The sequence below is a fragment of the Bombina bombina genome, chromosome 8, assembly GCF_027579735.1.
Source record: "Bombina bombina isolate aBomBom1 chromosome 8, aBomBom1.pri, whole genome shotgun sequence".
In the NCBI taxonomy this organism is placed as follows: domain Eukaryota; kingdom Metazoa; phylum Chordata; class Amphibia; order Anura; family Bombinatoridae; genus Bombina; species Bombina bombina.
In genome coordinates, this window is record NC_069506.1 from 341,892,726 (window position 1) to 341,920,225 (window position 27,500).

Sequence of the window (27,500 nt, forward strand, 5' to 3'; positions counted from 1 at the left end):
TTTGGTGGTTGTAGATGTGTAACAGATTTTGGGGGTCAAAGTTAGAAAAAGTGTGTTTTTTCAATTTTTTCCTAATATTTTATATATTTTTTATAGTAAATTATAATATATGATGAAAATAATGGTATCTTTAGAAAGTCCATTTAATGGTGAGAAAAACGGTATATAATATGTGTGGGTACAGTAAATGAGTAAGAGGAAAATTACAGCTAAACAGAAACACTGCAGAAATGTAAAAATAGCCATTGTCATTAAGGGTAAGAAATTTGAAAAATGGTCCGGTCATTAAGGGGTTAAGCAAAGAACATAGATATTTGAATTATTTCTAGATAAAAAAACAAAAATATTAAATTTGCTTTAGTGCAGTTTTCCTATCACAGAGCCAAAAACAGAAAATAATATTTTAACGTGCCCCATGGAAGTTAATGGGGAAACGGAGTTTGTGCAGTCGCATTATCCAACATGTAGATGTGAGCAAACCTGAGCCTTTGGGGCCTATCTATCAAGTTCCGAATGGAGCTTAATGCCCCGTGTTTCTGGCGAGCCTGCAGACTCACCAGAAACAGCAGTTATGAAGCAGCGGTCACAAAGATCGCTGCTCCATAACCTGTCCGCCTGATCTGAGCAGGCGGACACACATCGACGGAAATCAACCCGATCGAGTACGATCGGGTTGATTGACACCCCCTGCGGGCGGCCCATTGGCCTCGAGTCTGCAGGGGGCGGCGTTGCACCAGCAGCTCTTGTGAGTTGCTGGTGCAATGCTGAATACGGCGAGCGTATTGCTCGCCGTATTCAGCGAGGTCTGGCGGACCTGATCCGCACTGTTGGATCAGGTCCACCAGACTTTGATAAATTGGGGCCATAAGCTCAGGTGATAACTTTTTACTTTCAACTTGTGATACCAGTGCAAACACAGGAGCGCTGTAAATTAACCTTGAGCTCAACAGCACTAAAATGTTTGTGCGCCATTTGTAATTTCTCCCAATGTGTTTACAGTGATCAAAGTTATCTGCTGTACTGTATTGAAATGTTTAAAAATAGCTCCTTTACTTTCATATTGTTATTTGAAATATCTATTTTTGGATGTTAAAACAACAACCTTTACTAAAAATATAAATTCTGCAGTATTGGCTTTAGAAAAGCAATTTAAGAGGCAGGAACAGAAATCAAATTCCTAGTGAGGGTGAGCAACCCAAAATTACCCAGAAACTTTTCAGGTCAGGGAGGCGAGGGAGATTTGTGGGCAGTGGCCCACCTATGTTTGTGGGCGGAGCCATGATGGCTGTGGAGGAGGTGGGCTAGAAACCAGGACATTTGTCCTGATGGGCTTTGCTACTGAAGGTATAGAGGCCCATTTATCAAGCTCCGAATGGTGCTTGAGGGCTCGTGTTTCTGGCGAGTCTTCTGTCTGCTCTGAGCAGGGGGACAGGAATCGCCACAATTCAACCCGATCGAGTACGGTACAGGTTGATTGACACCTCCCTGCTGGCGGCCCATTGGCATATTGCTCTCCGCATTGTCGGATCAGGACCGCAAGACCTTTGATAAATTGGCCTCATAATCCCAATGTTTGACAATCCCGAAAGATCCTGGACAGTTGGGAGCTATAAGAGAGGGAGTTCAGCTCATCTTATGTGTTCTGGCAGCAACCACACTCTTATAAAATGCATGTCTGAGTATATTGTTCCTTTAACAACTCTCACTGGATACAAGTATATAGCAGTAGTTTTAATCATTTCTGTGGTATATTGATTTGCTATCAGTAGGCTGAATTCATTAAAGTTCTGTGAGCCAAAGTGGTCTAACAATGAGATCTGTCAGAAGTGAGAGAACCCAAACAATATTCACAAAAGACTGAATTCTGTGTACACTGGGTGTTCTTGCCAAGGTGAACTTTATCAAGGTAAATATAGTACAATAAAGTAGTTCATGAAATATACGTACAGCTCACTGAGACTTCTTCTTTTGTATACACTGGGGTTACGGAGTCTTCCTGTTTTACTTTGTATTTTATTACATTAGGTGCCTAAGTGGGGGAGAGAGGGTTAGACAAGGGTTCCTCTTTGGAGTTCTTGCAGCTTCCACTTATCCACTACGGGGCATATTTATCAAGCTCCGTGTTTCCAGCGAGCCTTCAGGAAGAAGTTATGAAGCAGTGGTCTAAAGACCGCTGCGCCATAACCTGTCTGCCTGCTCTAAAGCGGTGGACAGAAATCAACCCAATCGAATACGATCTGGTTGATTGACACCCCCTGCTAGCAGACGATTGGCCGCAAATCTGCAGGGGGCGGCATTACACCAGCAGTTCACAAGAACTGCTGGTGCAATGCTAAATGCCGAGAGAGTATGCTGTCGGCAATTATCAATGTGCAGCGGACATGATCCGCAATATTGTATCATGTCCGCTCGCACTATATGAAATAGGCCCCTAAGCCTTTTGTATCTGAAGGCTCAATAATTGGTTTAATCATTTCTGTACATAAAACAGTTTCTTACAATGTATACTGTTAGCTAAACCTAATACATTGTAAACCTCACTAACAACAGTGGCCTAAATTGCAATTGCTCTGCCGTTACAGTGCGTGAGCTGCAGATTAATGGATCATTTATCACTAAATTAGAGGTGATCGTGATGGATAAGTAACTGTTATTCTCAGCTGCAGACAAAGACAACAGGATGATAATGCAAACTGTAACTACTTCCTCTTCCACTAGTTCAATGCTTTGTAAAAACAATGACATTCAGCTGCTACTAAATAATTCTTCCCTGATACATTTATATGATAATCCTCTATCCTAGACCTCCCCTCATAACTAGCTTTGACCTACTCGTACCATAATTAAAGGGACATGAAACCCAAAAGATTTATTTTATGATTTGGACAGAGCATACAATTTTAAACAACTTTCCAATTTACTTCTATTTTTTAATTTGCTTCCTTCTCTTGTTATCCTTTGCTGAAAGGTTTATCTAGGAAACCTCAGGAGCAGCAAATAACCTAGGTTCTAGCTGCTGATTGGTGGCTGCATATATATACAGATTATCATTGGCTCACCTATGTGTGCATTGCTGCTCCTTTAACAAATGATACAAAGAGAATGAAGCAAATTTGATTATAGAAGTAAACTGGAAACTTGTTTAAAATTGTTTGTTCTATCTGAACCATGAAAGAAAAATGTGGGTTTCATGTCCCTTTAACTACATCCTCTCCAAACAGCAACTATCCCACTGTCTCATCCCCCTCTAGTATCCCAGTGCTGGAAACATCCCTATCCACACTATTATTCTCTCTCTCACACTCTCTAACAGCCTCCCCATACCACCATCTCAATAAAGGTAAAACATACAGTAGGTACCATTATTTAATACTTTAAGGGGTACTTATTTTTGTGGCTACTGGTAAATGGACCTAACAAGTGGCCATTATATTCACTTACTACATACACTTGCTACATACACTTACTACATACACTTACTACATACACTTACTACATACACTTGCTACATACACTTACTACATACACTTAATACATACACTTACTACATACACTTACTACATACACTTACTACATACACTTGCTACATACACTTGCTACATACACTTGCTACATACACTTACTACATACACTTACTACATACACTTACTACATACACTGACTACATACACTGACTACATACACTGACTACATACACTTGCTACATACACTTACTACATACACTTACTACATACACTTACTACATACACTGACTACATACACTGACTACATACACTTGCTACATACACTTGCTACATACACTTACTACATACACTTACTACATACACTGACTACATACACTGACTACATACACTGACTACATACACTGACTACATACACTGACTACATACACTGACTACATACACTGAGTACATACACTTGCTACATACACTTACTACATACACTTACTACATACACTGACTACATACACTGACTACATACACTGACTACATACACTGACTACATACACTTGCTACATACACTTGCTACATACACTTGCTACATACACTTGCTACATACACTTACTACATACACTTGCTACATACACTTACTACATACACTTGCTACATACACTTACTACATACACTTGCTACATACACTTACTACATACACTTACTACATACACTTACTACATACAGTGGCAACACAAATGCAAACCGAGATATAATTGTGACATCCTATTTTACTTGCATTCACTAGGACAGTGCTGGTGCAGCTATAAATTAAAGGGACATTGTACACTAGATTTTTCTTTGCAAAAATGTTTTATAGATAATCCCTTTATATAGCCCATCTGGGGGTGTTTTTGTAACAATGTATAGTTTTGCTTATTTTTTAATAACATTGTGCTGATTTTCAGACTAACCAAGCCCCAAACTATCAGATGTAGACTGAAGTTTACAGATTCCTGCTTGCTCCTGTTTGTGTACTCTGTGTTTTCATATGCAAGGGAAGGGGGGTATCTCCTCTTCCTGCATCCCCAGACCCTTTTACTGGGTGTCTCAGCCTAACCTCATCAACAGTGTGAAACTGGGAGCTTCTAATTAATTTCATACTGAATTTTTAGATCAGTATCTATGCATATTCTTCTTCATAGTAGTGTCTATTACATGCAGTTATATAAAAATGAGTGTAATATGTCCCTTTAAAGGGATATGAAACCCCCAAATTTTCTTTCAGATAGAGCAAAAATTTTTAAACAACTTTCTAATTTACTTCTTTTATCAGTTTTTCTTTGCTATCTTTTGTTGAAAGACAGGGATGTAAGCTCAGGTGCCTACCCATGTCTGGAGCACTATTTGGCAGTACTTTTCCTAGGATGATATCCATTAGCAAGAGGACTAGATGGCGGCACAATTTCTTGCCATTTAGCAGATACCTACATAGTTATCTCTTCAACAAAGAATATCATGGGAACTAAGCACATTTACAATAGAAATAAAGTGTATGCTCTGTCTGAATCACAAAAAAAGTTTTGGGTTTCATGTCCCTTTAATATTTATGGTGCCTTTTGCAGTTTTCCAGGACGCCCAATGACTTTTTAAAAAAAAACAGCTCCAAGCTCATTAACCATTTGGTTTATATCCTTAGGGAAACAGATGACATAACGCAAGCTCACTAACCATTTGTTCTATATCCTTAAGGAAACAGATGACATAACGCAAGCTCACTAACCATTTGGTTTATATCCTTAGGGAAACAGATGACATAACGCAAGCTCACTAACCATTTGGTTTATATCCTTAGGGAAACAGATGACATAACGCAAGCTCACTAACCATTTGGATAATATACTTAGGGAAACAGATGACATAACGCAAGCTCACTAACCATTTGGTTATATCCTTAGGGAAACAGATGACATAACGCAAGCTCACTAACCATTTGGTTTATATCCTTAGGGAAACAGATGACATAACGCAAGCTCACTAACCATTTGGTTTATATCCTTAGGGAAACAGATGACATAACGCAAGCTCACTAACCATTTGGTTTATATCCTTAGGGAAACAGATGACATAGCGCAAGCTCACTAACCATTTGGTTTATATCCTTAGGGAAACAGATGACATAACGCAAGCTCACTAACCATTTGTTCTATATCCTTAGGGAAACAGATGACATAACGCAAGCTCACTAACCATTTGGTTTATATCCTTAGGGAAACAGATGACATAACGCAAGCTCACTAACCATTTGGTTTATATCCTTAGGGAAACAGATGACATAACGCAAGCTCACTAACCATTTGGTTTATATCCTTAGGGAAACAGATGACATAACGCAAGCTCACTAACCATTTGGTTTATATCCTTAGGGAAACAGATGACATAACGCAAGCTCACTAACCATTTGTTATATCCTTAGGGAAACAGATGACATAACGCAAGCTCACTAACCATTTGGTTTATATCCTTAGGGAAACAGATGACATAACGCAAGCTCACTAACCATTTGGTTTATATCCTTAGGGAAACAGATGACATAACGCAAGCTCACTAACCATTTGGATAATATACTTAGGGAAACAGATGACATAACGCAAGCTCACTAACCATTTGTTATATCCTTAGGGAAACAGATGACATAACGCAAGCTCACTAACCATTTGGTTTATATCCTTAGGGAAACAGATGACATAACGCAAGCTCACTAACCATTTGGTTTATATCCTTAGGGAAACAGATGACATAACGCAAGCTCACTAACCATTTGGTTTATATCCTTAGGGAAACAGATGACATAACGCAAGCTCACTAACCATTTGGTTTATATCCTTAGGTAAACAGATGACATAACGCAAGCTCACTAACCATTTGGTTTATATCCTTAGGGAAACAGATGACATAACGCAAGCTCACTAACCATTTGGTTTATATCCTTAGGGAAACAGATGACATAACGCAAGCTCACTAACCATTTGGTTTATATCCTGAGGGAAACAGATGACATAACGCAAGCTCTCTAACCATTTGTTTATATCCTTAGGGAAACAGATGACATAACGCAAGCTCACTAACCATTTGGTTTATATCCTTAGGGAAACAGATGACATAACGCAAGCTCACTAACCATTTGGTTTATATCCTTAGGGAAACAGATGACATAACGCAAGCTCACTAACCATTTGGTTTATATCCTTAGGGAAACAGATGACATAACGCAAGCTCACTAACCATTTGTTCTATATCCTTAAGGAAACAGATGACATAACACAAGCTCACTAACCATTTGGTTTATATCCTTAGGGAAACAGATGACATAACGCAAGCTCACTAACCATTTGGTTTATATCCTTAGGGAAACAGATGACATAACGCAAGCTCACTAACCATTTGGTTTATATCCTTAGGGAAACAGATGACATAACGCAAGCTCACTAACCATTTGGTTTATATCCTTAGGGAAACAGATGACATAACGCAAGCTCACTAACCATTTGGTTTATATCCTTAGGGAAACAGATGACATAACGCAAGCTCACTAACCATTTGGTTTATATCCTGAGGGAAACAGATGACATAACGCAAGCTCTCTAACCATTTGTTTATATCCTTAGGGAAACAGATGACATAACGCAAGCTCACTAACCATTTGGTTTATATCCTTAGGGAAACAGATGACATAACGCAAGCTCACTAACCATTTGGTTTATATCCTTAGGGAAACAGATGACATAACGCAAGCTCACTAACCATTTGTTCTATATCCTTAAGGAAACAGATGACATAACACAAGCTCACTAACCATTTGGTTTATATCCTTAGGGAAACAGATGACATAACGCAAGCTCACTAACCATTTGGTTTATATCCTTAGGGAAACAGATGACATAACGCAAGCTCACTAACCATTTGGTTTATATCCTTAGGGAAACAGATGACATAACGCAAGCTCACTAACCATTTGGTTTATATCCTGAGGGAAACAGATGACATAACGCAAGCTCTCTAACCATTTGTTTATATCCTTAGGGAAACAGATGACATAACGCCAGCTCACTAACCATTTGGTTTATATCCTTAGGGAAACAGATGACATAACGCAAGCTCACTAACCATTTGGTTTATATCCTTAGGGAAACAGATGACATAACGCAAGCTCACTAACCATTTGGTTTATATCCTTAGGGAAACAGATGACGTAACGCAAGCTCACTAACCATTTGGTTTATATCCTTAGGGAAACAGATGACATAACGCAAGCTCACTAACCATTTGGTTTATATCCTTAGGGAAACAGATGACATAACGCAAGCTCACTAACCATTTGTTCTATATCCTTAAGGAAACAGATGACATAACGCAAGCTCACTAACCATTTGGTTTATATCCTTAGGGAAACAGATGACATAACGCAAGCTCACTAACCATTTGGTTTATATCCTTAGGGAAACAGATGACATAACGCAAGCTCACTAACCATTTGGTTTATATCCTTAGGGAAACAGATGACATAACGCAAGCTCACTAACCATTTGGTTTATATCCTTAGGGAAACAGATGACATAACGCAAGCTCACTAACCATTTGTTCTATATCCTTAAGGAAACAGATGACATAACGCAAGCTCACTAACCATTTGGTTTATATCCTTAGGGAAACAGATGACATAACGCAAGCTCACTAACCATTTGGTTTATATCCTTAGGGAAACAGATGACATAACGCAAGCTCACTAACCATTTGGTTTATATCCTTAGGGAAACAGATGACATAACGCAAGCTCACTAACCATTTGGTTTATATGCTTAGGGAAACAGATGACATAACGCAAGCTCACTAACCATTTGGTTTATATCCTTAGGGAAACAGATGACATAACGCAAGCTCACTAACCATTTGGTTTATATCCTTAGGGAAACAGATGACATAACGCAAGCTCACTAACCATTTGGTTTATATCCTTAGGGAAACAGATGACATAACGCAAGCTCACTAAAAATTTGGTTTATATCCTTAGGGAAACAGATGACATAACGCAAGCTCACTAACCATTTGGTTTATATCTTTAGGGAAACAGATGACATAACGCAAGTTCACTAACCATTTGGTTTATATCCTTAGGGAAACAGATGACATAACACAAGCTCACTAACCATTTGGTTTATATCCTTAGGGAAACAGATGACATAACGCAAGCTCACTAACCATTTGGTTTATATCCTTAGGGAAACAGATGACATAACACAAGCTCACTAACCATTTGGTTTATATCCTTAGGGAAACAGATGACATAACGCAAGCTCACTAACCTATTTGGTTTATATCCTTAGGGAAACAGATGACATAACGCAAGCTCACTAACCATTTGGTTTATATCCTTAGGGAAACAGATGACATAACGCAAGCTCACTAACCTATTTGGTTTATATCCTTAGGGAAACAGATGACATAACGCAAGCTCACTAACCATTTGGTTTATATCCTTAGGGAAACAGATGACATAACGCAAGCTCACTAACCATTTGGTTTATATCCTTAGGGAAACAGATGACATAACGCAAGCTCACTAACCATTTGTTTTATATCCTTAGGGAAACAGATGACATAACGCAAGCTCACTAAACATTTGGTTTATATCCTTAGGGAAACAGATGACATAACGCAAGCTCACTAACCATTTGGTTTATATCCTTAGGGAAACAGATGACATAACGCAAGCTCACTAACCATTTGGTTTATATCCTTAGGGAAACAGATGACATAACGCAAGCTCACTAACCATTTGGTTTATATCCTTAGGGAAACAGATGACATAACGCAAGCTCACTAACCATTTGGTTTATATCCTTAGGGAAACAGATGACATAACGCAAGCTCACTAACCATTTGGTTTATATCTTTAGGGAAACAGATGACATAACGCAAGCTCACTAACCATTTGGTTTATATCCTTAGGGAAACAGATGACATAACACAAGCTCACTAACCATTTGGTTTATATCCTTAGGGAAACAGATGACATAACGCAAGCTCACTAACCATTTGGTTTATATCCTTAGGGAAACAGATGACATAACGCAAGCTCACTAACCATTTGGTTTATATCCTTAGGGAAACAGATGACATAACGCAAGCTCACTAACCATTTGGTTTATATCCTTAGGGAAACAGATGACATAACGCAAGCTCACTAACCATTTGGTTTATATCCTTAGGGAAACAGATGACATAACGCAAGCTCACTAACCATTTGGTTTATATCCTTAGGGAAACAGATGACATAACGCAAGCTCACTAACTATTTGGTTTATATCCTTAGGGAAACAGATGACATAACGCAAGCTCACTAACCATTTGGTTTATATCCTTAGGGAAACAGATGACATAACGCAAGCTCACTAACCATTTGGTTTATATCCTTAGGGAAACAGATGACATAACGCAAGCTCACTAACCATTTGTTCTATATCCTTAAGGAAACAGATGACATAACGCAAGCTCACTAACCATTTGGTTTATATCCTTAGGGAAACAGATGACATAACGCAAGCTCACTAACCATTTGGTTTATATCCTTAGGGAAACAGATGACATAACGCAAGCTCACTAACCATTTGGTTTATATCCTTAGGGAAACAGATGACATAACGCAAGCTCACTAACCATTTGGTTTATATCCTTAGGGAAACAGATGACATAACGCAAGCTCACTAACCATTTGGTTTATATCCTTAGGGAAACAGATGACATAACGCAAGCTCACTAACCATTTGGTTTATATCCTTAGGGAAACAGATGACATAACGCAAGCTCACTAACCATTTGGTTTATATCCTTAGGGAAACAGATGACATAACGCAAGCTCACTAACCATTTGGTTTATATCCTTAGGGAAACAGATGACATAACGCAAGCTCACTAACCATTTGGTTTATATCCTTAGGGAAACAGATGACATAACGCAAGCTCACTAACCATTTGGTTTATATCCTTAGGGAAACAGATGACATAACGCAAGCTCACTAACCATTTGGTTTATATCCTTAGGGAAACAGATGACATAACGCAAGCTCACTAACCATTTGGTTTATATCCTTAGGGAAACAGATGACATAACGCAAGCTCACTAACCATTTGGTTTATATCCTTAGGGAAACAGATGACATAACGCAAGCTCACTAACCATTTGGTTTATATCCTTAGGTAAACAGATGACATAACGCAAGCTCACTAACCATTTGGTTTATACCCTTAGGGAAACAGATGACATAACGCAAGCTCACTAACCATTTGGTTTATATCCTTAGGGAAACAGATGACATAACGCAAGCTCACTAACCATTTGGTTTATATCCTTAGGGAAACAGATGACATAACGCAATCTCACTAACCATTTGTTCTATATCCTTAAGGAAACAGATGACATAACGCAAGCTCACTAACCATTTGGTTTATATCCTTAGGGAAACAGATGACATAACGCAATCTCACTAACCATTTGTTCTATATCCTTAAGGAAACAGATGACATAACGCAAGCTCACTAACCATTTGGTTTATATCCTTAGGGAAACAGATGACATAACGCAAGCTCACTAACCATTTGGTTTATATCCTTAAGGAAACAGATGACATAACGCAAGCTCACTAACCATTTGGTTTATATCCTTAGGGAAACAGATGACATAACGCAAGCTCACTAACCATTTGGTTTATATCCTTAGGGAAACAGATGACATAACGCAAGCTCACTAACCATTCGGTTTATATAATTAGGTAAACAGATGACATAACGCAAGCTCACTAACCATTTGGTTTATACCCTTAGGTAAACAGATGACATAACGCAAGCTCACTAACCATTTGGTTTATATCCTTAGGGAAACAGATGACATAACGCAAGATCTACAAGGTCTATGAGCCGCTACCTTGATGTCCAAGCAAGAGTCAGTGAACAGGAGTATCGAGCAGATATGGTTTTAGACTTTACAAACTGGAGGTTCACAATAGCAAGGTACCAGTAATATCAATAATAGTAGATGGCATTATAATCTCCCTCCACGTATCTTCTTTCTTATTTAAGTCCTCTCCTTCCCTTTCTCCTTTCTCTTTTATTCATTGCATTTTTCTTACCATTTTCATGTAACTTCCATGATGAAGGTGCTAAATTGTATTGATCATTAATATCAGACCTTATAATGGAGTGGACCTTGTCAGTAAAGGCTAAAGGGATACTGAACCCAATTTTTTTCTTTCTTTCGTGATTCCGATAGAAAATGCAATTTTAACCCCTTAAGGACCAGGCACTTCAGACAAAAACTTCCCCAAAAGAACAGAGCATTTTTAGCATTTTTGCCATCACTACATTTAAACAGAAATAGAGCCTTTTTTGTATATATATATTTTTAGTAGGCAACCCAAAGTATTGATCTAGGCCCATTTTGGTATATTTCATGCCACTATTTCACCGCCAAATGCGATCAAATAAAATACATTGTTAACGTTTTCACAATTTTATGTTTCTCACTGAAACTATTTGCAAACAGCTTGGGCAATCATGGCATAAATGGTTGTAAATGCTTCTCTGGGATCCCCTTTGTTCAGAAATAGCAGACTTATATGGCTTTGGCATTGCTTTTTGGTAATTAGAAGGCTGCTAAATGCCGCTGCGCACCACACTTGTGTTATGCCCAGCAGTGAAGGGGTTAATTAGGTAGCTTGTAGGGTAAACTTTAGCTTTAGTGTAGAGATCTGCCTCCCACGTGACACATCCCACCCCCTGATCCCTCCCTGACCCCTTTCAAACAGCTCTCTTCCCTCCCCCACCCCACAATTGTCACCCCTACCTTAAAGGGATAGTCAACACCAGAATTGTTGTTGTTTTAAAAGATAGATAATTCGTTAATTACCCATTCCCCAGTTTTGCATAACCAACAGTTATATTAATACACATTTTACCTCTGTGATTACCTTTAATCTAAGCTTATGCAGACTGACCCCTTATTTAAGTTCTTTTGGCAGACTTGCATTTTAGCCAATCAGTGCTCACTCCTCGGTAAATTCACATGCATGAGCTCAATGTTATCTATATGAAAAACATGAGCTAACGCCCTCTAGTGGTAAAAAACTGTCAAATGCAGAGGCGGCCTTCAAGATCTAAGAAATTAGCATATGAACCTCCTAGGTTTCACTTTCAACTAAGAATACCAAGAGAACAAAGCAAAGTTGGTGATAAAAGTAAATTGGAAAGTTGTATAAAATTACATGCCCTATTTGCCCTATTTTTTTGGACTTGATTGTCCCTTTAAGTACTGGCAGAAAGTCTGCCAGAACTAAAATAAAAGGCTGCTTTTTTTTAAAATAAATAAATAAATAAATAAATATATATATATTATTTTGTTTGCAGTTTAGGATCCCCTTTTACCCCCCAAGCTCCCTGATCCCCCCCAAACAGCTCTCCAACCCTCCCCCTTTACCTATTTGCCGCCATTTTAGCTACTGGCAGCTGTCTGCCAGTACCCAGTTTGCCTCAATTTATGTATATTTAAAAAAAAAAAAAAAAACAATTTTTTCTGTAGTGTAGCTGCCTCCCGCCATTACCCTACCCCTCTCTCCCTCGCAGATCTCTTTCCCACAATGGATCCCACATAGGATCCCCCTTATTGCCCTTCCTCCCTCCTTCCCCCTCACTTCCGAGCTTATTTTTTTTATGTACCCTATCTGTGTAGCATAGCATAGTGGTCCCGCCCTCCTCCCGCCCCCTCTAGCGAGGGGCCACCCACCCGCCTACCTCCTCCCACCCACCAATGATCGGCACCACCACTGTCTGATGAAGAGAGGGCCACAGAGTGGCCCTCTCTGCATCAGTAACTCTGCAAATATATTTCTGCAGTGCCCCACTCATGCGGCATGCAGAAATTGTGCGATCTCGCTATTTTAAACAAGATTGCGGCAGAGAGAAGCCCAGGACTGCAGCGACGTACAGGGTACGCCACTGGTCCTTAAGGGCATTACGACCCGCATCGTACAGGGTACGACGCTGGTCGTTAAGGGGTTAAGCAACTTTCTAATTTACTCCTATTATCAATTTTTCTTCGTTCTCTTTTCTAGCTTTATTTAAAAAGCAGGACTCTATAGTTTAGGAGCCAGATGATTTTTTATTCAGCACCTGGGTAGCACTTCCTGATTGGTGGTAAATGTAGCCATTAATAAGCAAGCACTATCCTTGCTGCTGGACCAAAAAAACAAGCACACAGTTTATATAATCCTACATGTTCTTATGATAAAGGATTAGGCATTTAAATACAGGTTTTCCAAGACAACTCCCCGAATGTCTTGTTACTTCCCTGTCTGAGATCCAAATGAATCTACCCTTGCTTGCAAGAGCTGCCTTATATATCCCTCTAACTGTCCTCAGCTGTTGTTAATTGGCTTCTTGTTGTCTGTCTGTTACCAATAGAAATATTTTCAGCAGTGAGCTAACAAGCCTTACAGCATTTTGTTTCTTTCAGGATAGTATTTTTCCCTGTAGAGAAATAAACCCTTTCTACAGGGATGAGTTTATACAGTCCATAACAGTCCACCATAGAGCAGGCAAGATAACATTTTCTCTGGCGAAGTGCCGTCCAGGCACAAAATATGTTATTATTATCAGTTATTTGTAGAGCGGCAACAGATTCCGCAGCGCTATAAACATAGGCGGTATACAAGTTAACATTTATATGGATTAAATTAGTAGAGGGCCCTGCCGAGAGTCGCACTGTTGCAGTCAGCTATTATGAAGGTGATCTGCAAACAGTTGGGTTCTTAGGCTTAAATGCTAAGGGGGTTCATGGCGGATAGTAATGGAGAAGGGGAACTGGTAATAGGAAAGGTTAGTGTAGGTTGTATGCATCCCTGAACAGTAGAGTCTTTAGGAAGCTCTTGAAGCTTTCAAAACTAGGGCAGAATCTTGTGGAGTGAGGCAGAGAGTTCCACAAGATGGGAGCCAGTCTGGAGAAGTCCTGAAAACGGGTTGTGATGAGGTAACAAAAGAGGAGGAGAGTAGGAGGTTATGAGCAGAGCGAAGGAGATGGAAGGGAGAGTATCTGGAGACAAGGTCTGAGATATAGGGGGGAGCAGTGCAGTTGAGGGCTTTGTATGTCAGAGTGCGAATTTTGTGTTTAATCCTGGAGGCAAGAGGAAGCCAGTGAAGTGATTGGCAGAGAGGTGCAGCAGATGAAGAGTGATGTGTAAGGAAGATGAGCGTGACAGAGGCCTTCTGTTGTGCCACGCCGCTCTAGCTGTTGCTAGGGACGCGGCGCCTGCAGTCTGCTCGTTGCCTAGGGGGGAGTCGGCTCCTTTCTGCGTGTGGCAGTGACATCATCGCCACATGATTCCTTCTGCAGAAGCCGGTCCGGATCTCCTGTGGCGCGAATCCTGCACCTATGTAAGTAACTTCAGTCCTACCTATCACTGCCCAAATATAGGTGATACTTATTGTTCTCTTGGGTGTTATTGAATCGTATGCTGGATTGTTATTTTGTTGCTGACCCCTGCTTGTCTGACCACTCTGCCTCTTTAACCCTTAACTGCTGGATTGATACTGCTGCTGAACTTTGCTTGTCTGACCACTCTGCCTCTTTAACCCTTAACTGCTGGATTTATACTGCTGCTGAACTCTGCTTGTCTGACCACTCTACATGTTAACCCTATTTGCCCTGGATTGCCTCTCTGTTGTCAAACCCTGCCTACCTGACCATCCTAGTGGTTTACCCCTGGACTACCTTACTGTTGCCGAACCTTGCCTGCCTAACCATCCAAGTGGTTTACCCCTGGACTACCTTACTGTTACCGAACCCTGCCTGCCTGACCACCCTAGTGGTTTGTCTCTGGTTTCCTGTCTGTAGCCGCCAAGGACTGTCCTGCCTGTGGTGAGTGCCATTTATCTCATCTTGCAAACCTACTCTGCTCTGGGATATTCCCTCTCATTCCGGCTCGACGCCGGCATAAACAAGACTACTGGCCGAGTTCGGTCTGATAGAGGAGTATCCCACAAGCATTACATTATACTTGGGCCATGGAGCCAGATGAGGTGGCATGAACAGTTTATCTTCAGGGACAGATGTTGGGAACCCATACCACACAGTTGCAGAATATGGATTCCAAGCTAAAGGCTATAACCGCTCAACTCTCTTTACTAGTTACAGCGAGGAATACCGCTCCTGTTGTTTTACCGCCAGTCTCTGCTCCTAGTACTGCAGCTTCTTCCTCTGCTTCTGGAAGTATACCCCGGATACCATTTCCTGACAAGTATGAAGGTACTACTGATTGCAGGGGTTTTCTTAACCAATGCAGGCTTCACTTCCGCAATGATCCTCACACCTTTCAGTCTCACCAGTCAAGGATCACCTTTATCATTTCCTTACTGAAAAACAAGGCCCTAGCCTGGGTCTCTTCCCTTTTGGAACAGAACGCTCCACTCCTGCATGAGGCTGATGCTTTTATTTCTGTATTATCTTCTGTCTTTGGGACTTCTGCCCGTACCTCTGCTGTAGAATTTTCTCTCCTAGACTTCTGCCAGGGCAATAGAACTGTGGCACAATTCACCATCGAGTTTCGCACATTGGCACTTCAAACCACTTGGGATGGCAGTGCTCTCAATGTAGCCTTTAGGAGGGGTCTGCATGAACGCATCAAATATGAACTCACTTGTCGTGCTGTTTCTTCTTCTTTGGATGACTTTATAAAGCTTTGTATCAGTCTGGACTCTCGCTTCCAGGAGAGACAAGCCAAAAGAGACAGAACTAGAAGGGTGCTTCCCTCCCGTCCTCCTATTCGTCCAAGTTCAGCAATATCCTCTACCACTTCAACAGCTCCAGTTACCCCAGTGGAGGAACCCATGGATCTCTCCTCCTTCAAACCTTCAGAATCTGAAAGACAGAGAAGAAGGAGATTGAGATTGTGCTTTTATTGTGGGTCTAACGCCCACCAACTTAAGGACTGTAACCTTCAGCCGTGAAAAACCAATGCTTAGGGGATAACACTGGGGTACCTCTAAAGATGATCTCTACTAAATCCCCTCACTCCATTCGGATTCTGGTACCTGTAACCCTTACCTTTCTCCAGAACCCTGTCCACACTCAAGCCTTCATTGATTCAGGGGCAACCGTAAACTTTCTGGATCACCATTTTATGATTCAAGCTGGCTTGCCTCTTCTGCAGAAAAGACATTGTCTCAAAATAACTACTCTGGATGGCACCCCCCTTGGTTCAGGGTTGATCCATTTTGAGTCAGCACTCCTGACCCTGACTGTGGGAGTCCTTCATACCAAACAGCTGCAGTTCGAGGTCATTCATTCTCCAGCACAGCCTGTCATCCTTGGTCTTCCTTGGCTTCGTATACACAATCCACAGTTCAACTGGGCTGAAGGACAACTGGTCTCCTGGGGTGCCTCCTGTTTCCATTCCTGCCTTGCTAAAGTCACTCCTCTACTTCATATCCCCATAGCCAGTATACAGACTCCTCCAAACGTTCCCTCAGAAAAAGACAGCCGACGTGCTACCACCCCACCGTAGTTATGACTGCAAAATTGACCTCTTTCCCGGAGCCCCACTTCCTAAAGGGAGGACTTATCCACTTTCCAAAGCTGAAACCAAATCTATGGAGGAATATATCCAAGATAATCTAGCTAAAGGCTTCATTCGCCCCTCCTTCTCTCCTGCTGGGGCAGGCTTCTTTTTCGTCAGTAAGAAGGATGGTAGGCTCAGACCCTGCATCGACTACAGGGCCTTGAACAATATAGCTATCAAGAACTGCTATCCCATTCCTTTGATCACCGAGATCTATGACTCGCTCCAGAGTGCTTGCTTCTTCACCAAGTTAGACTTACGTGGGGCATACAATCTGATCCGTATCTTCCCAGGCCACAAATGGAAGACCGCCTTCAACACAAATCTGGGCATTACAAATACCTCGTAATGCCCTTTGGGTTATGTAACGCTCCTGAAGTCTTCCAGGCATTTGTCAACAATGTCTTCCGTGACCTCCTTAATCACACTGTCATCGTCTACCTGGATGACATCCTTATCTTCTCTTCCACTCAGGAAGAGCATCATAAGCACGTGAGACATGTACTTCAACGTCTCAGGGACAATTCTTTAGTAGCCAAACTAGAAAAATGCAAGTTTGTCCAAGTTCAGACCCAGTTTCTTGGATATGTCATCTCAAAAGAAGGTTTTGTCATGGATCCTGCTAAACTCACTGCAGTTTTAGAGTGGCCCCTACCTGCTTCATTAAAGGAATTGCAGAGATTCTTGGGGTTCTCCAAGTTTATAAAGAACTTTTCCCAAACAGTCGTTCCACTCACTGAACTGACAAAACGGAAGAAAGACTGTAAACATTGGCCTCCTGAAGCCATAAATGCCTTCTCTCATCTGAAAAAGCCTTTTGTTCTGCTCCTGTGCTCCGCCATCCTGATCCTGACCTACGGTTCACTTTAGAGGTTGATGCATCTGAGATAGGGGCTGGAGTAGTTCTAACCCAAAGGGATCCTTTAACCTCCAAGTCGCACCCTGTAGCCTTTTTCTCTAAATGTTTTACTCCTGCAGAGAGGAATTATGATGTGGGTTATCAGGATCTCTTAGCCATTAAGATGGCCTTGACGGAATGGCTTCATTGATTGGAAGGCACCACTAATCCCATTAAGATTCTCAACGACCACAAGAATCTGACTAACCTAGAGACAGCTCATCGACTCAATCCTCGACAGGCCAGGTGGGCCTTGTTCTTTTCCCGCTTTAACTTTGTAATCTCTTATATTCCTGGGACCAAAAACAAGAAGGCGGATGCCCTTTCCCGTCAATTCCCTCACTCAAGTGATTTATCTGAAGCTCGTATTGAACATATCATACACCCCTCCTGTGTGGTTGCTCAACTGAATACCACCCTTCTTCAAAGATTGCAACGTGCCCAGTCCAATAAACCTACTGAAGCCCCCGTGGCTTCCGATATCTTTTTTGTACCTCTGAACTTACGCACTCCCATACTGTCCTGGGCTCATGACAGTAAACTCTCAGGACATCCTGGTTTGACAAGGACTTTTAAGCATCTTTCCCAACACGTATGGTGGCCTACTATGAAGGCTGACTCTCAGAATTATGTAAAAGCCTGTATAACTTGTGCTGCCAACAAAACCAACCGATCCTTGCCTCTTGGCTTGCTCCAACCATTGTGCATTCCCAAACAACCATGGACACACATAACAATGGACTTCATTGTGGACCTCCCACCTTCTGACCACCATACAGCTATCTGGGTTGTGGTGGATAGCTTTTCCAGACTGGCTCATTTTGTACCCCTAACAAAACTGCCTTCTGCATGTGGTACGACTACATTCCTCTAAATATTGTTTCTGACAGAGGTCCACAATTAATTTCTACCTTTTGGGGAGCCTTTTGTAAGTCGATTGGAACCACGGTTTCCTTGTCTTCCGGCTACTATCCTCAGACAAATGGTCTAACTGAGAGTGTAAACCAGGATCTTGAGGCTTATCTTAGAGCCTTTGTCAACGCTCTCCATACCAACTGGTCTGAGTTATTACCCCTAGCGGAGCTGGCAAGAAACACTCATTGGCATTCTTCTCTTCGATGTACTCCATTTCAAGCCACAGCAGGGTATCAACCTTGTGTCTTCCCTCTTTCTGCTCAATCCACTGGGGTTCCTGCTGCAGACCGACACGTTACTGAACTCACCACTCATTGGCAATGTATTCTCTCTCAGCTACGTTCAGCTGTCTCTAGATATAAGAAATTTGCTGATCGTCATAGAGCTTCTGTACGTGCCCTCTCAGAGGGTGAACGTGTTTGGGTCTCTACTCGACACATTCGCCTACGTCAACCCTGTCACAAATTGGGACCTAGGTTTATTGGTCCCTACAAAGTCCTGAAAAGACTGTCTCCTCTTGCCTACAAAGTCGCCTTGCCCAAAACTCTGCGCATACACCCAGTCTTCCATATCTCACTACTCAAGCCTTACATCAGGAACAGATATACCCAGCTCCAAGCTTCTGCAGTATCAGGTACATTGGAAGGGTTACTCTGTGACGGATCATTCCTGGGTTCCTGCACTTGATGTGCATGCTCCATCCTTGGTCTCTAGATTCCATGCTGCTCATGCTTTGAGGCCCACTCAGGTTCACTGAGGGAACCCTTGAGAGGGGGGCTTTGTAGCGCCACACTGCTCTAACTGTTACTAGGGATGTGGCGCATGCTGTCTGCTCGTTGCCTATGGGGGAGTCAGCTCCTCTCTGCATGCGGCAGTGACGTCATCGCTGCATGCTTCCTCCAGCAGAAGCCGGTCTGGATCTGCTGTTTCTGGATCTCCTGTGGCGCGAATCCTGCACCTATTTAAGTAACTTCAGTCCTACCTATCACTGCCCAAGTATAGGTCTTACTTACTGTTCTCCTGGGTGTTATTTATTTGTATGCTGGATTGTTATTTTGTTGCTGACCCCTGCTTGTCTGACCCCTCTGCCTCTTTAACCCTTAACTGCTGGATTGATACTGCTGTTGAACTTTGCTTGTCTGACCACTCTGCCTCTTTAACCCTTAACTGCTGGATTGATACTGCAGCTGAACTCTGCTTGTCTGACCACTCTACCTGTTAACCCTATCTGCCCTGGATTGCCTCTCTGTTGCCAAACCCTGCCTGTCTGACCATCCTAGTGGTTTACCCCTGGACTACCTTACTGTTGCCAAACCCTGCCTGTCTGCCTGACCATCCTAGTGGTTTACCCCTGGGCTACCTTACTGTTGCTGAACCCTGCCTGCCTGACCATCCTAGTGGTTTACCCCTGGACTGCCTTATTGTTGCCGAACCCTGCCTGCCTGCTTGACCACCCTAGTGGTTTCTCTCTGGTTTCCTGCCTGTTGCCACCAAGGACTGTCGTGCCTGTGATGAGTGCCATTTATCTCATCTTGCAAACCTACACTGCTCTGGGATATTCCCTATCATTCCGGCTTGATGCCGGGATAACAAGACTACTGGCCAAGTTCGGTCTGATAGAGGAGTATCCCACGAGCATTACACCTTCATTATGGATTGTAAAGGAGCTAGGTGGAAACTAGGGAGACCAGAGAGGACGGAGTTGCAGTAGTCAAGGCAGGAAAGGATGAGAGAGTGGATTAAAATCTTAGTTGTGTCTTGTGTAAGGAAATGTCTAATGTTAGAGATGTTTTTAAAGTGGAAGCAGCAGGATTGTGAGGAATGAAAGAAAGATCTGAGTCAAATGTGACCCCAAGACATCGGGCATGCGGGGTGGGATAATGATGGAGTTGTCAATAGTTATAGAGAGATGGGGGATGGAGATTTTAGAAGATGGGGGGAAAATAAGGAGCTCAGATTTGGAGAGGTTTAGCTTAATGGGACAGTCAACACCAGATTTTTTGTTGTCTAAAAAGATAGATAATCCCTTTATTACCAATTCCCAAGTTTTGCATAACCAACACAGTTATAATAATACACTTTTTACCTCTGTGATTACCTTGTATCTAAGCCTCTGCAAACTGCCCCCTTATTTCAGTTCTTTTGACAGACTTGCATTTTAGCCAATCGGTGCTTACTCCAGGGTAACCTCACATTCATGAGCTCAATGTTATCTATATGAAACACATTAACTAACCCCCTCTAGCGGTGAAGATTTGTCAAAATGCTTTCAGATTAGAGGCGGTCTTCAAAATCTAAGAAATTAGCATATGAACCTCCTATTTTTAACTTTCAACTAAGAATACCAAGAGAACAAAGCAAAATTGGTGATAAAAGTAAATTGGAAAGTTGTTTAAAATTACATGCCCTATCTGAATCAAGAAAAAAATTTTGGGACTTGAATGTCCATTTAAGGTAGTGAGAGGGCATCCAGGAAGAGATGTGAGAAAGACAGTTAGTGACACTGGTTATCAAGGAAGGAGATAGGTCTGGTGAAGAGAGGTAGATTTGGGTATTGTTGGCATACAAATGACATTGAAACCCGTGGGACTTTACTAAGGAACCTAATGATGATGTGTAGATTGAGAAGAGAAGGGGACCGAGGACAGAGCCTTGCTGTACCCCAACAGAAAGTGGTGATGGGGCAGAGGAAGCCCCATGACTAAGAACCAATTGTTGGTTTGAAACGTTGTTGCTGGTGCTGTCCTATGGACCCTGTATAAGTGAATAAAGGTTTTTATATCACAAATGCCAAAGGATTGGAGGGTTTGGAGCAAAAGAGGGTGGTCAACAGTATCAAAGGCTGCAGACAGATCAAGGAGGATAAGCAGAAAGAAGTAACCTTTGGATTTTGCTGCAAGTAGGTCATTGGTAACCCTAATCATTGCTGTCTCTGTGGAGTGATGGGGCGAAATCCAGATTGCAGTGGGTCAAGGAGGGAGTTTAATGTAACAAACTGGGATAGGTGTGCATATACCAACTTTTCAAGAAGCTTTGAGGCAAGAGGAAGTAGGTAAATAGGGTGGTAGTTGGATGGGGAGGTTAGATTGAGAGAAGGTTTCTTGAGGATAGGTGTGACCAGTACATGTTTTAGAGATAAGGGAAATATAGCGGTGCTGAGGGAGAGGTAAAAAATGTGTGTGAGTATTAGGGGTGTGACGTGAGTCACCAAGATCTGAGGGCCTGTTATGGAACATTCTTTGGGCTGGAGGTACATGGGCTTAAGGTTACCCAGAGACTGCATGGAAATGGGGAATTGTATATGCTGGACACCCCATGTACTTTCATAACTCTGTCTTGTGTCCATGTCACCCTGTATCCATAAATACAGGATGGGTACAGGGTGTGAGTGCCCCTTGTGGGAGCAATTGTGACTCTATAAACCAAGTGGGCATAAAGGACTTAATAATTATTAAGAGCTGTTCTTATATTCTGTAATAAGATGTATTTTATTTACGTTTCTAATCTTATTGTGTCTCAGGAGTCTGTCTGGGTAAACTGATTGTGTTCCTGTGTGATTATGTTAACTAGACTGCCCAACATCAGATTGTCTGAGTAAACTTTCTTCCCCAGTTAATTAACTTGATATGGTAATCTGTTTTACCTGTGAATAGACAATTGTTAGAGTTTTGATGTATTGTTCATATATTTGGTTTACTGTTTAACCAATTCCCTATGTAACCTGAAGCTCTGTAAATCTGGAATGCCAGGGTGTATAAATCTGTGTTGCTTTCAAATAAAGTGTTCATTTTTGTGTTCAGACAACTGAGTGTTGTATCAGTTCTGTTCACCTATATAACTTTAGACTGCGGTCAAAGGGAGATACCAGGAGCTATTGCTCTGGATAAAGGGATGTCCAGGACAAGGTAAGTGTTATGACAGAGGTACTCATTCGGGGTACCAGGTGGTCCATCACATTTGGTGGCAAGCGCTGGGATTGATTTCTTGTCCTGCTGACAGAGGAGGAGCGGCACTGTCACCTGCAGCTATGGAATGCAGCAAGTGCTGACCGACCTTGATGAACCTGTTTATGCACAGGACAAGCTGGGTTGGAGGGATATGCTGCCTAGCTATCAGTCCCTAAGCAGGACTACAAAGATGCGCCAATGGCAGCCAGTGAAGGATCACAGCCAGATGATTATAGATGATGCAGAGGAAAAATTCCACAGCAGAGTGCCGAGAAGGTTGTCAATCTACGGAGCCAACCCATCCGAAGCAGTAGTGCGGGTAACGAATGCCGAGGTGGTGAAGCAGATCCCCAGGTATCGGAATATTCGGACAGCTGAGATGCTGGGATCAGATACCTCTAAATGGGAAGTTCCGATATGGGACTTTGAGCGACAAGTCAAAGTCGCCCTTGCTGTTTTAGGAGGGCCTGTTCCATAGGAGATGTGCCTGGAATGGAGAGCCCTGATTCGGCTAGAGATGTGGGAAGATGCACTGGAGAAATGGTATGGCTGAAGAGGCAAAGTCCTGCCCTCCCCAAAACAGGGCTTCGGGGACCAGGTAAACTTGCGGCTCTGCTTACTGAGAGGGCAACCCACAGGTGAGGGGATAGCTAAACTGAAGTGTCTGGTGCAAAGAGAGGTCGAACTTGAGGATCGGTACAGAGCGTTATATTGGTTTGCAGACAGGTGGCAGTTGAGGGCAGAAACACACTATTCCCTGGAAGGTGATGACTTTGGTGGCCCCAGCTTATTATGGGAAGCATTTGAGGAGAAAGATGACTTTGGCAGTCCTGAGGGATATCGATTCTGGGACATTCAAAGCAAGAGGAAGAAGCTTTTACAGCCATTGGAAGCACTTGCCTTAGAGCCTTACCTGACATGGCTTATCTATCAGGAATGGTATCTTGAGGTGGATTACCTAGAACTGCTGGAAAGTGGTCCTTTACTTACTTCAGAGGCAGCAGATCTAGTGGACTTCATATCCACGGATGTTGGTCTAGGAGGTGTGGATGAGACAGTGGTCTCCACACGTGGAGTGCAGGGATATGGGGAAGTCAGCCCAGACCCCCAACCCCCTGGCATGGGGACCCTAGTTGCCATGTTATCTCCTCAGCTGAACCCAGAGATTGTGGATCTAATTGACTTTTCCTCTGAGTTGTCAGATGCGGATTACCCAACAGAAGAGCAGGCAACAGGGCAGAGTGTTGTTGGCCTCTGCCCACCCCTAACCGGCAACCCAGAAAACAGGAATGACAGCCTCACGCTGGCAGAGGGACCGGAGGAGCATGCAGCAATCCCAGCGGAGGAGCTGGCATTGGGACCGAGAGATGTCGGTCTCTCTCTGCAAGCGATGGCAGATTCCTATCCATTACAAGTGGATGGGACTACAGTCTCCACCTGTATTCTCCAGGGATGCTGGGATATTGCCCAGATCCGAAACAGCATGTTGGAGTGAGTCCAGCCACCCTGTCTTCTCTCCAGTGACTGAAAGGACTCCAGGGAGAAGGGACAGTCGGCACTTCTCCCCAGCAGCTGGTATGTTCTATGAGAGAGGTAGAGGTGAGTGATGCTCTGTTTGGGACAATTTGTTTGGGGTACTGTGTGGATACGGGTTTTGGGGGAATGGATATACGGACTAACTTCGAAGTCAACTCGTCTGAGGTCTCCTCCTGTGTTAGTCTCCTTCTGAAGGGGGATATATGTGACGTGAGTCACCAAGATCTGAGGGCCTGTTATGGAACATTCTTTGGGCTGGAGGTACATGGGCTTAAGGATACCCAGAGACTGTATGGAAATGTGGAATTTTATATGCTGGACACCCCATGTACTTCCATAACTCTGTCTTGTGTCCATGTCACCCTGTATCCATAAATACAGGATGGGTACAGGGTGTGAGTGCCCCTTGTGGGAGCAATTGTGACTTAATAGTTAATAAGAGCTGTTCTTATATTCTGTAATAAGATGTATTTTATTTACGTTTCTAATCTGATTGTGTCTCAGGAGTCTGTCTGGGCAAACTGATTGTGTTCCTGTGTGATTATGTTAACTAGACTGCCCAACATCAGATTGTCTGAGTAAACTTTCTTCCCCAGTTAATTAACTTGATATGGTAATCTGTTTTACCTGTGAATAGACAATTGTTAGAGGTTTGATGTATTGTTCATATGTTTGCTTTACTGTTTAACCAATTCCCTATGTAACCTGAAGCTCTGTAAATCTGGAATGCCAGGGTGAATAAAACTGTGTGTTGCTTTCAAATAAAGTATTCATTTTTGTGTTCAGACAACTGAGTGTTGTCTCAGTTCTGTTCACCTATATAACTTTAGACTGCTGTCAAAGGGAGATACCAGGAGCTATTGCTCTGGATAAAGGGATGTCCTGGACAAGGGAAGTGTTCTGACGGAGATACTCATTCGGGGTACCAGGCGGTCCGTCACAAAGGGTAAGTGTAGATGAGAGGGAGGGGAGTAGCTGTGAGGGGATGGGGTCGAGGGGACAGGTATAAGAGCAGAAACTTCTTCCTCAGTAACAAGGGCGAAAGAGCTAAATATATGGCTATGTGGGTTTTGGTTGATTGCAAGCTTTTAAGGGGATGAGAGACTAGAAGTATGTTGGGAGCTGATTTCGTTTCTGATGGAATCGATTGTGTTATTGAAGTGGCTGGCAAAATCTTGTGCTGACAGAGAAGTTGTATTAGGAGGCAGGGGTGGAGGGAGAAGAGTACTGAAAGTGGAGAATAGACGTTTTGGGTTTGAGGAAAGAGTAGAGATAAGAGTAGAGAAGTAATGTTACTTAGAATAATGGCAGAGTAGAAGGAGTTCAAGATGAACTTGTAAGGAAGAAAGTCAGCTGAACTCTTAGATTTTCTCTAGTGCTGCTCAGCAGTACGGGAACATCTGTGTAGGTACTGTGTCAGAAGAGTATGCCAGGGCTGAAGGTGAGTGTGTGATTTCCGAGCTATGGTAGGAGGGGCCAGATTGTCAAGGACCGATGTTAGGGTGGAATTAGAGTGGCAGATAGATTGGTCAGGCCAGGAAAAGGAGGAGATGGATGAGAGGGGAGGTTTGAGAGAACTAGTGAGCTGTTGCTGATCTAATGACATAATGCTTCTATGGAGTTTGGTGTGAGGGGTAGAAGGAGGGAGAGTTGTAGGGAGGAATGAGATGTTGTAAGTGAGGAGAAGATGGTCAGAAAGAGGGAATTTGTGAAGTCTTAAATAGTGCATCGATAGCTAAAGATCAGATCAAGGGAGTGACCGTCTTTGTGAGTGGGAGAATCAGTCCATTGTGACAAACCGAAAAAGGGAGTGAGTTGCAGAAGTTGTTTTGCAGAGGAGGCAGTGGGATTGTCAAGAGGGATGTTAAAGTCGCCAAGAATATAGGACAGGGGTGTCTGAGAAAAGGAAATAAGGTAGCCAGGCAGCAAAGTGATCTAGAAATTGAGTTGAGGAGCCAGGGGGGCAGTGTATGATTGCAACACATATAGAGAAGGGAGAGAATAAGTAAATAATGTGGGTTTAGAATGAGGAAAATGTGAGGGAAGAGATGGGTTGTATTTTTTGAAAGGTGCAATGAGTGGAAAGTAAAATACCTACACCCCCTTCTTGTCTATTACCAGACCTAGGAGTGGGTCTGAAGTGGAGACCCCCCATGTGACAGTGCAGCAGTGGATGCTGTGTCTAAATGAGAGAGCCAAGTTTCTGTGAGAGTAGGATCTACCGGATCCTTTTTTCAGGCTGGTTATTATACATGGCTGTGATGTTGACCTTTGCACTATTGCGTTTTAAATGGATACAATAAAAGTTAATTTTTACCTTTGAAGCCGGTTCTCTTTCATTTTGGGACTTTTTGGAAACATTGAGTAATTTTGAGCTTGTTGACACCAGTCAATGCTAGGGGGTGCTACATTAATGATTGGGGTTACTATAGCAACTCCTACAATCCCTCCTTAAAACCACCACTGAGTTTTAGATAATAAGTCAGTCTCATCTGTAACTCACCTCTTTTGCATTCCGTTGGTTTTCCAGCTTTGTGCTAATACCACGCTGCTTACAACAGGCTTCCCCCTAAGCGTCACATAATCATCCGTCATGTCTCCATTAAAGTTTCCACAAAGACCACATACTTTGTTCTGAAGTCTCTCACTAATGCTGATTTTAATAATGTTGAAGCCATTATAATGAATTTGAATATCAGGACTTGTGTCTATAACCAAAAATCCTTCCATGCTGTAAATTTTGGTAGACAATCCAGTTACAAATGGGACAGTCACTTGTGTTCCGTTTACCTAAAATAAAATGAATAGTTAAAAAACTTCAAGGGGCAAAGTTGCTCAAAATTTAGTATTTTTTCCATCATGGTCTCCGTTCACCTTTAAAGAAAAATCTATTTCTTGCCACTGCTGCAATGTCTAGTTCATACGACATAAAGGTATTTTTTCCAACTATAAAACATGTATATGACACAAATATTAAAAAGTGTCATTTTAAACACTGATCATTTAATGCACTACAGTAAGGCTTATAAAATAGCACAAGAATACGAGAACCTTATTCAGTCACAATAGCCAATTACATAGTCACAATAGCCAATTACATAGTCACCTA

At 42.2% G+C, this 27,500-nt stretch overlaps 1 protein-coding gene across 1 annotated transcript in view; it reads right to left on the reverse strand.

Annotated features, from left to right (window-relative positions):
- The window catches only part of TECTA (tectorin alpha), a 465,600-nt gene that overhangs the window by 110,914 nt on the left and 327,186 nt on the right, over positions 1 to 27,500 (reverse strand). Inside the window, exon 14 of the mRNA XM_053691581.1 lies at positions 26,895 to 27,181. Within this exon, the coding sequence (XP_053547556.1) occupies positions 26,895 to 27,181 (287 nt within the window). The remainder of the gene's footprint in view (positions 1 to 26,894; positions 27,182 to 27,500) is intronic.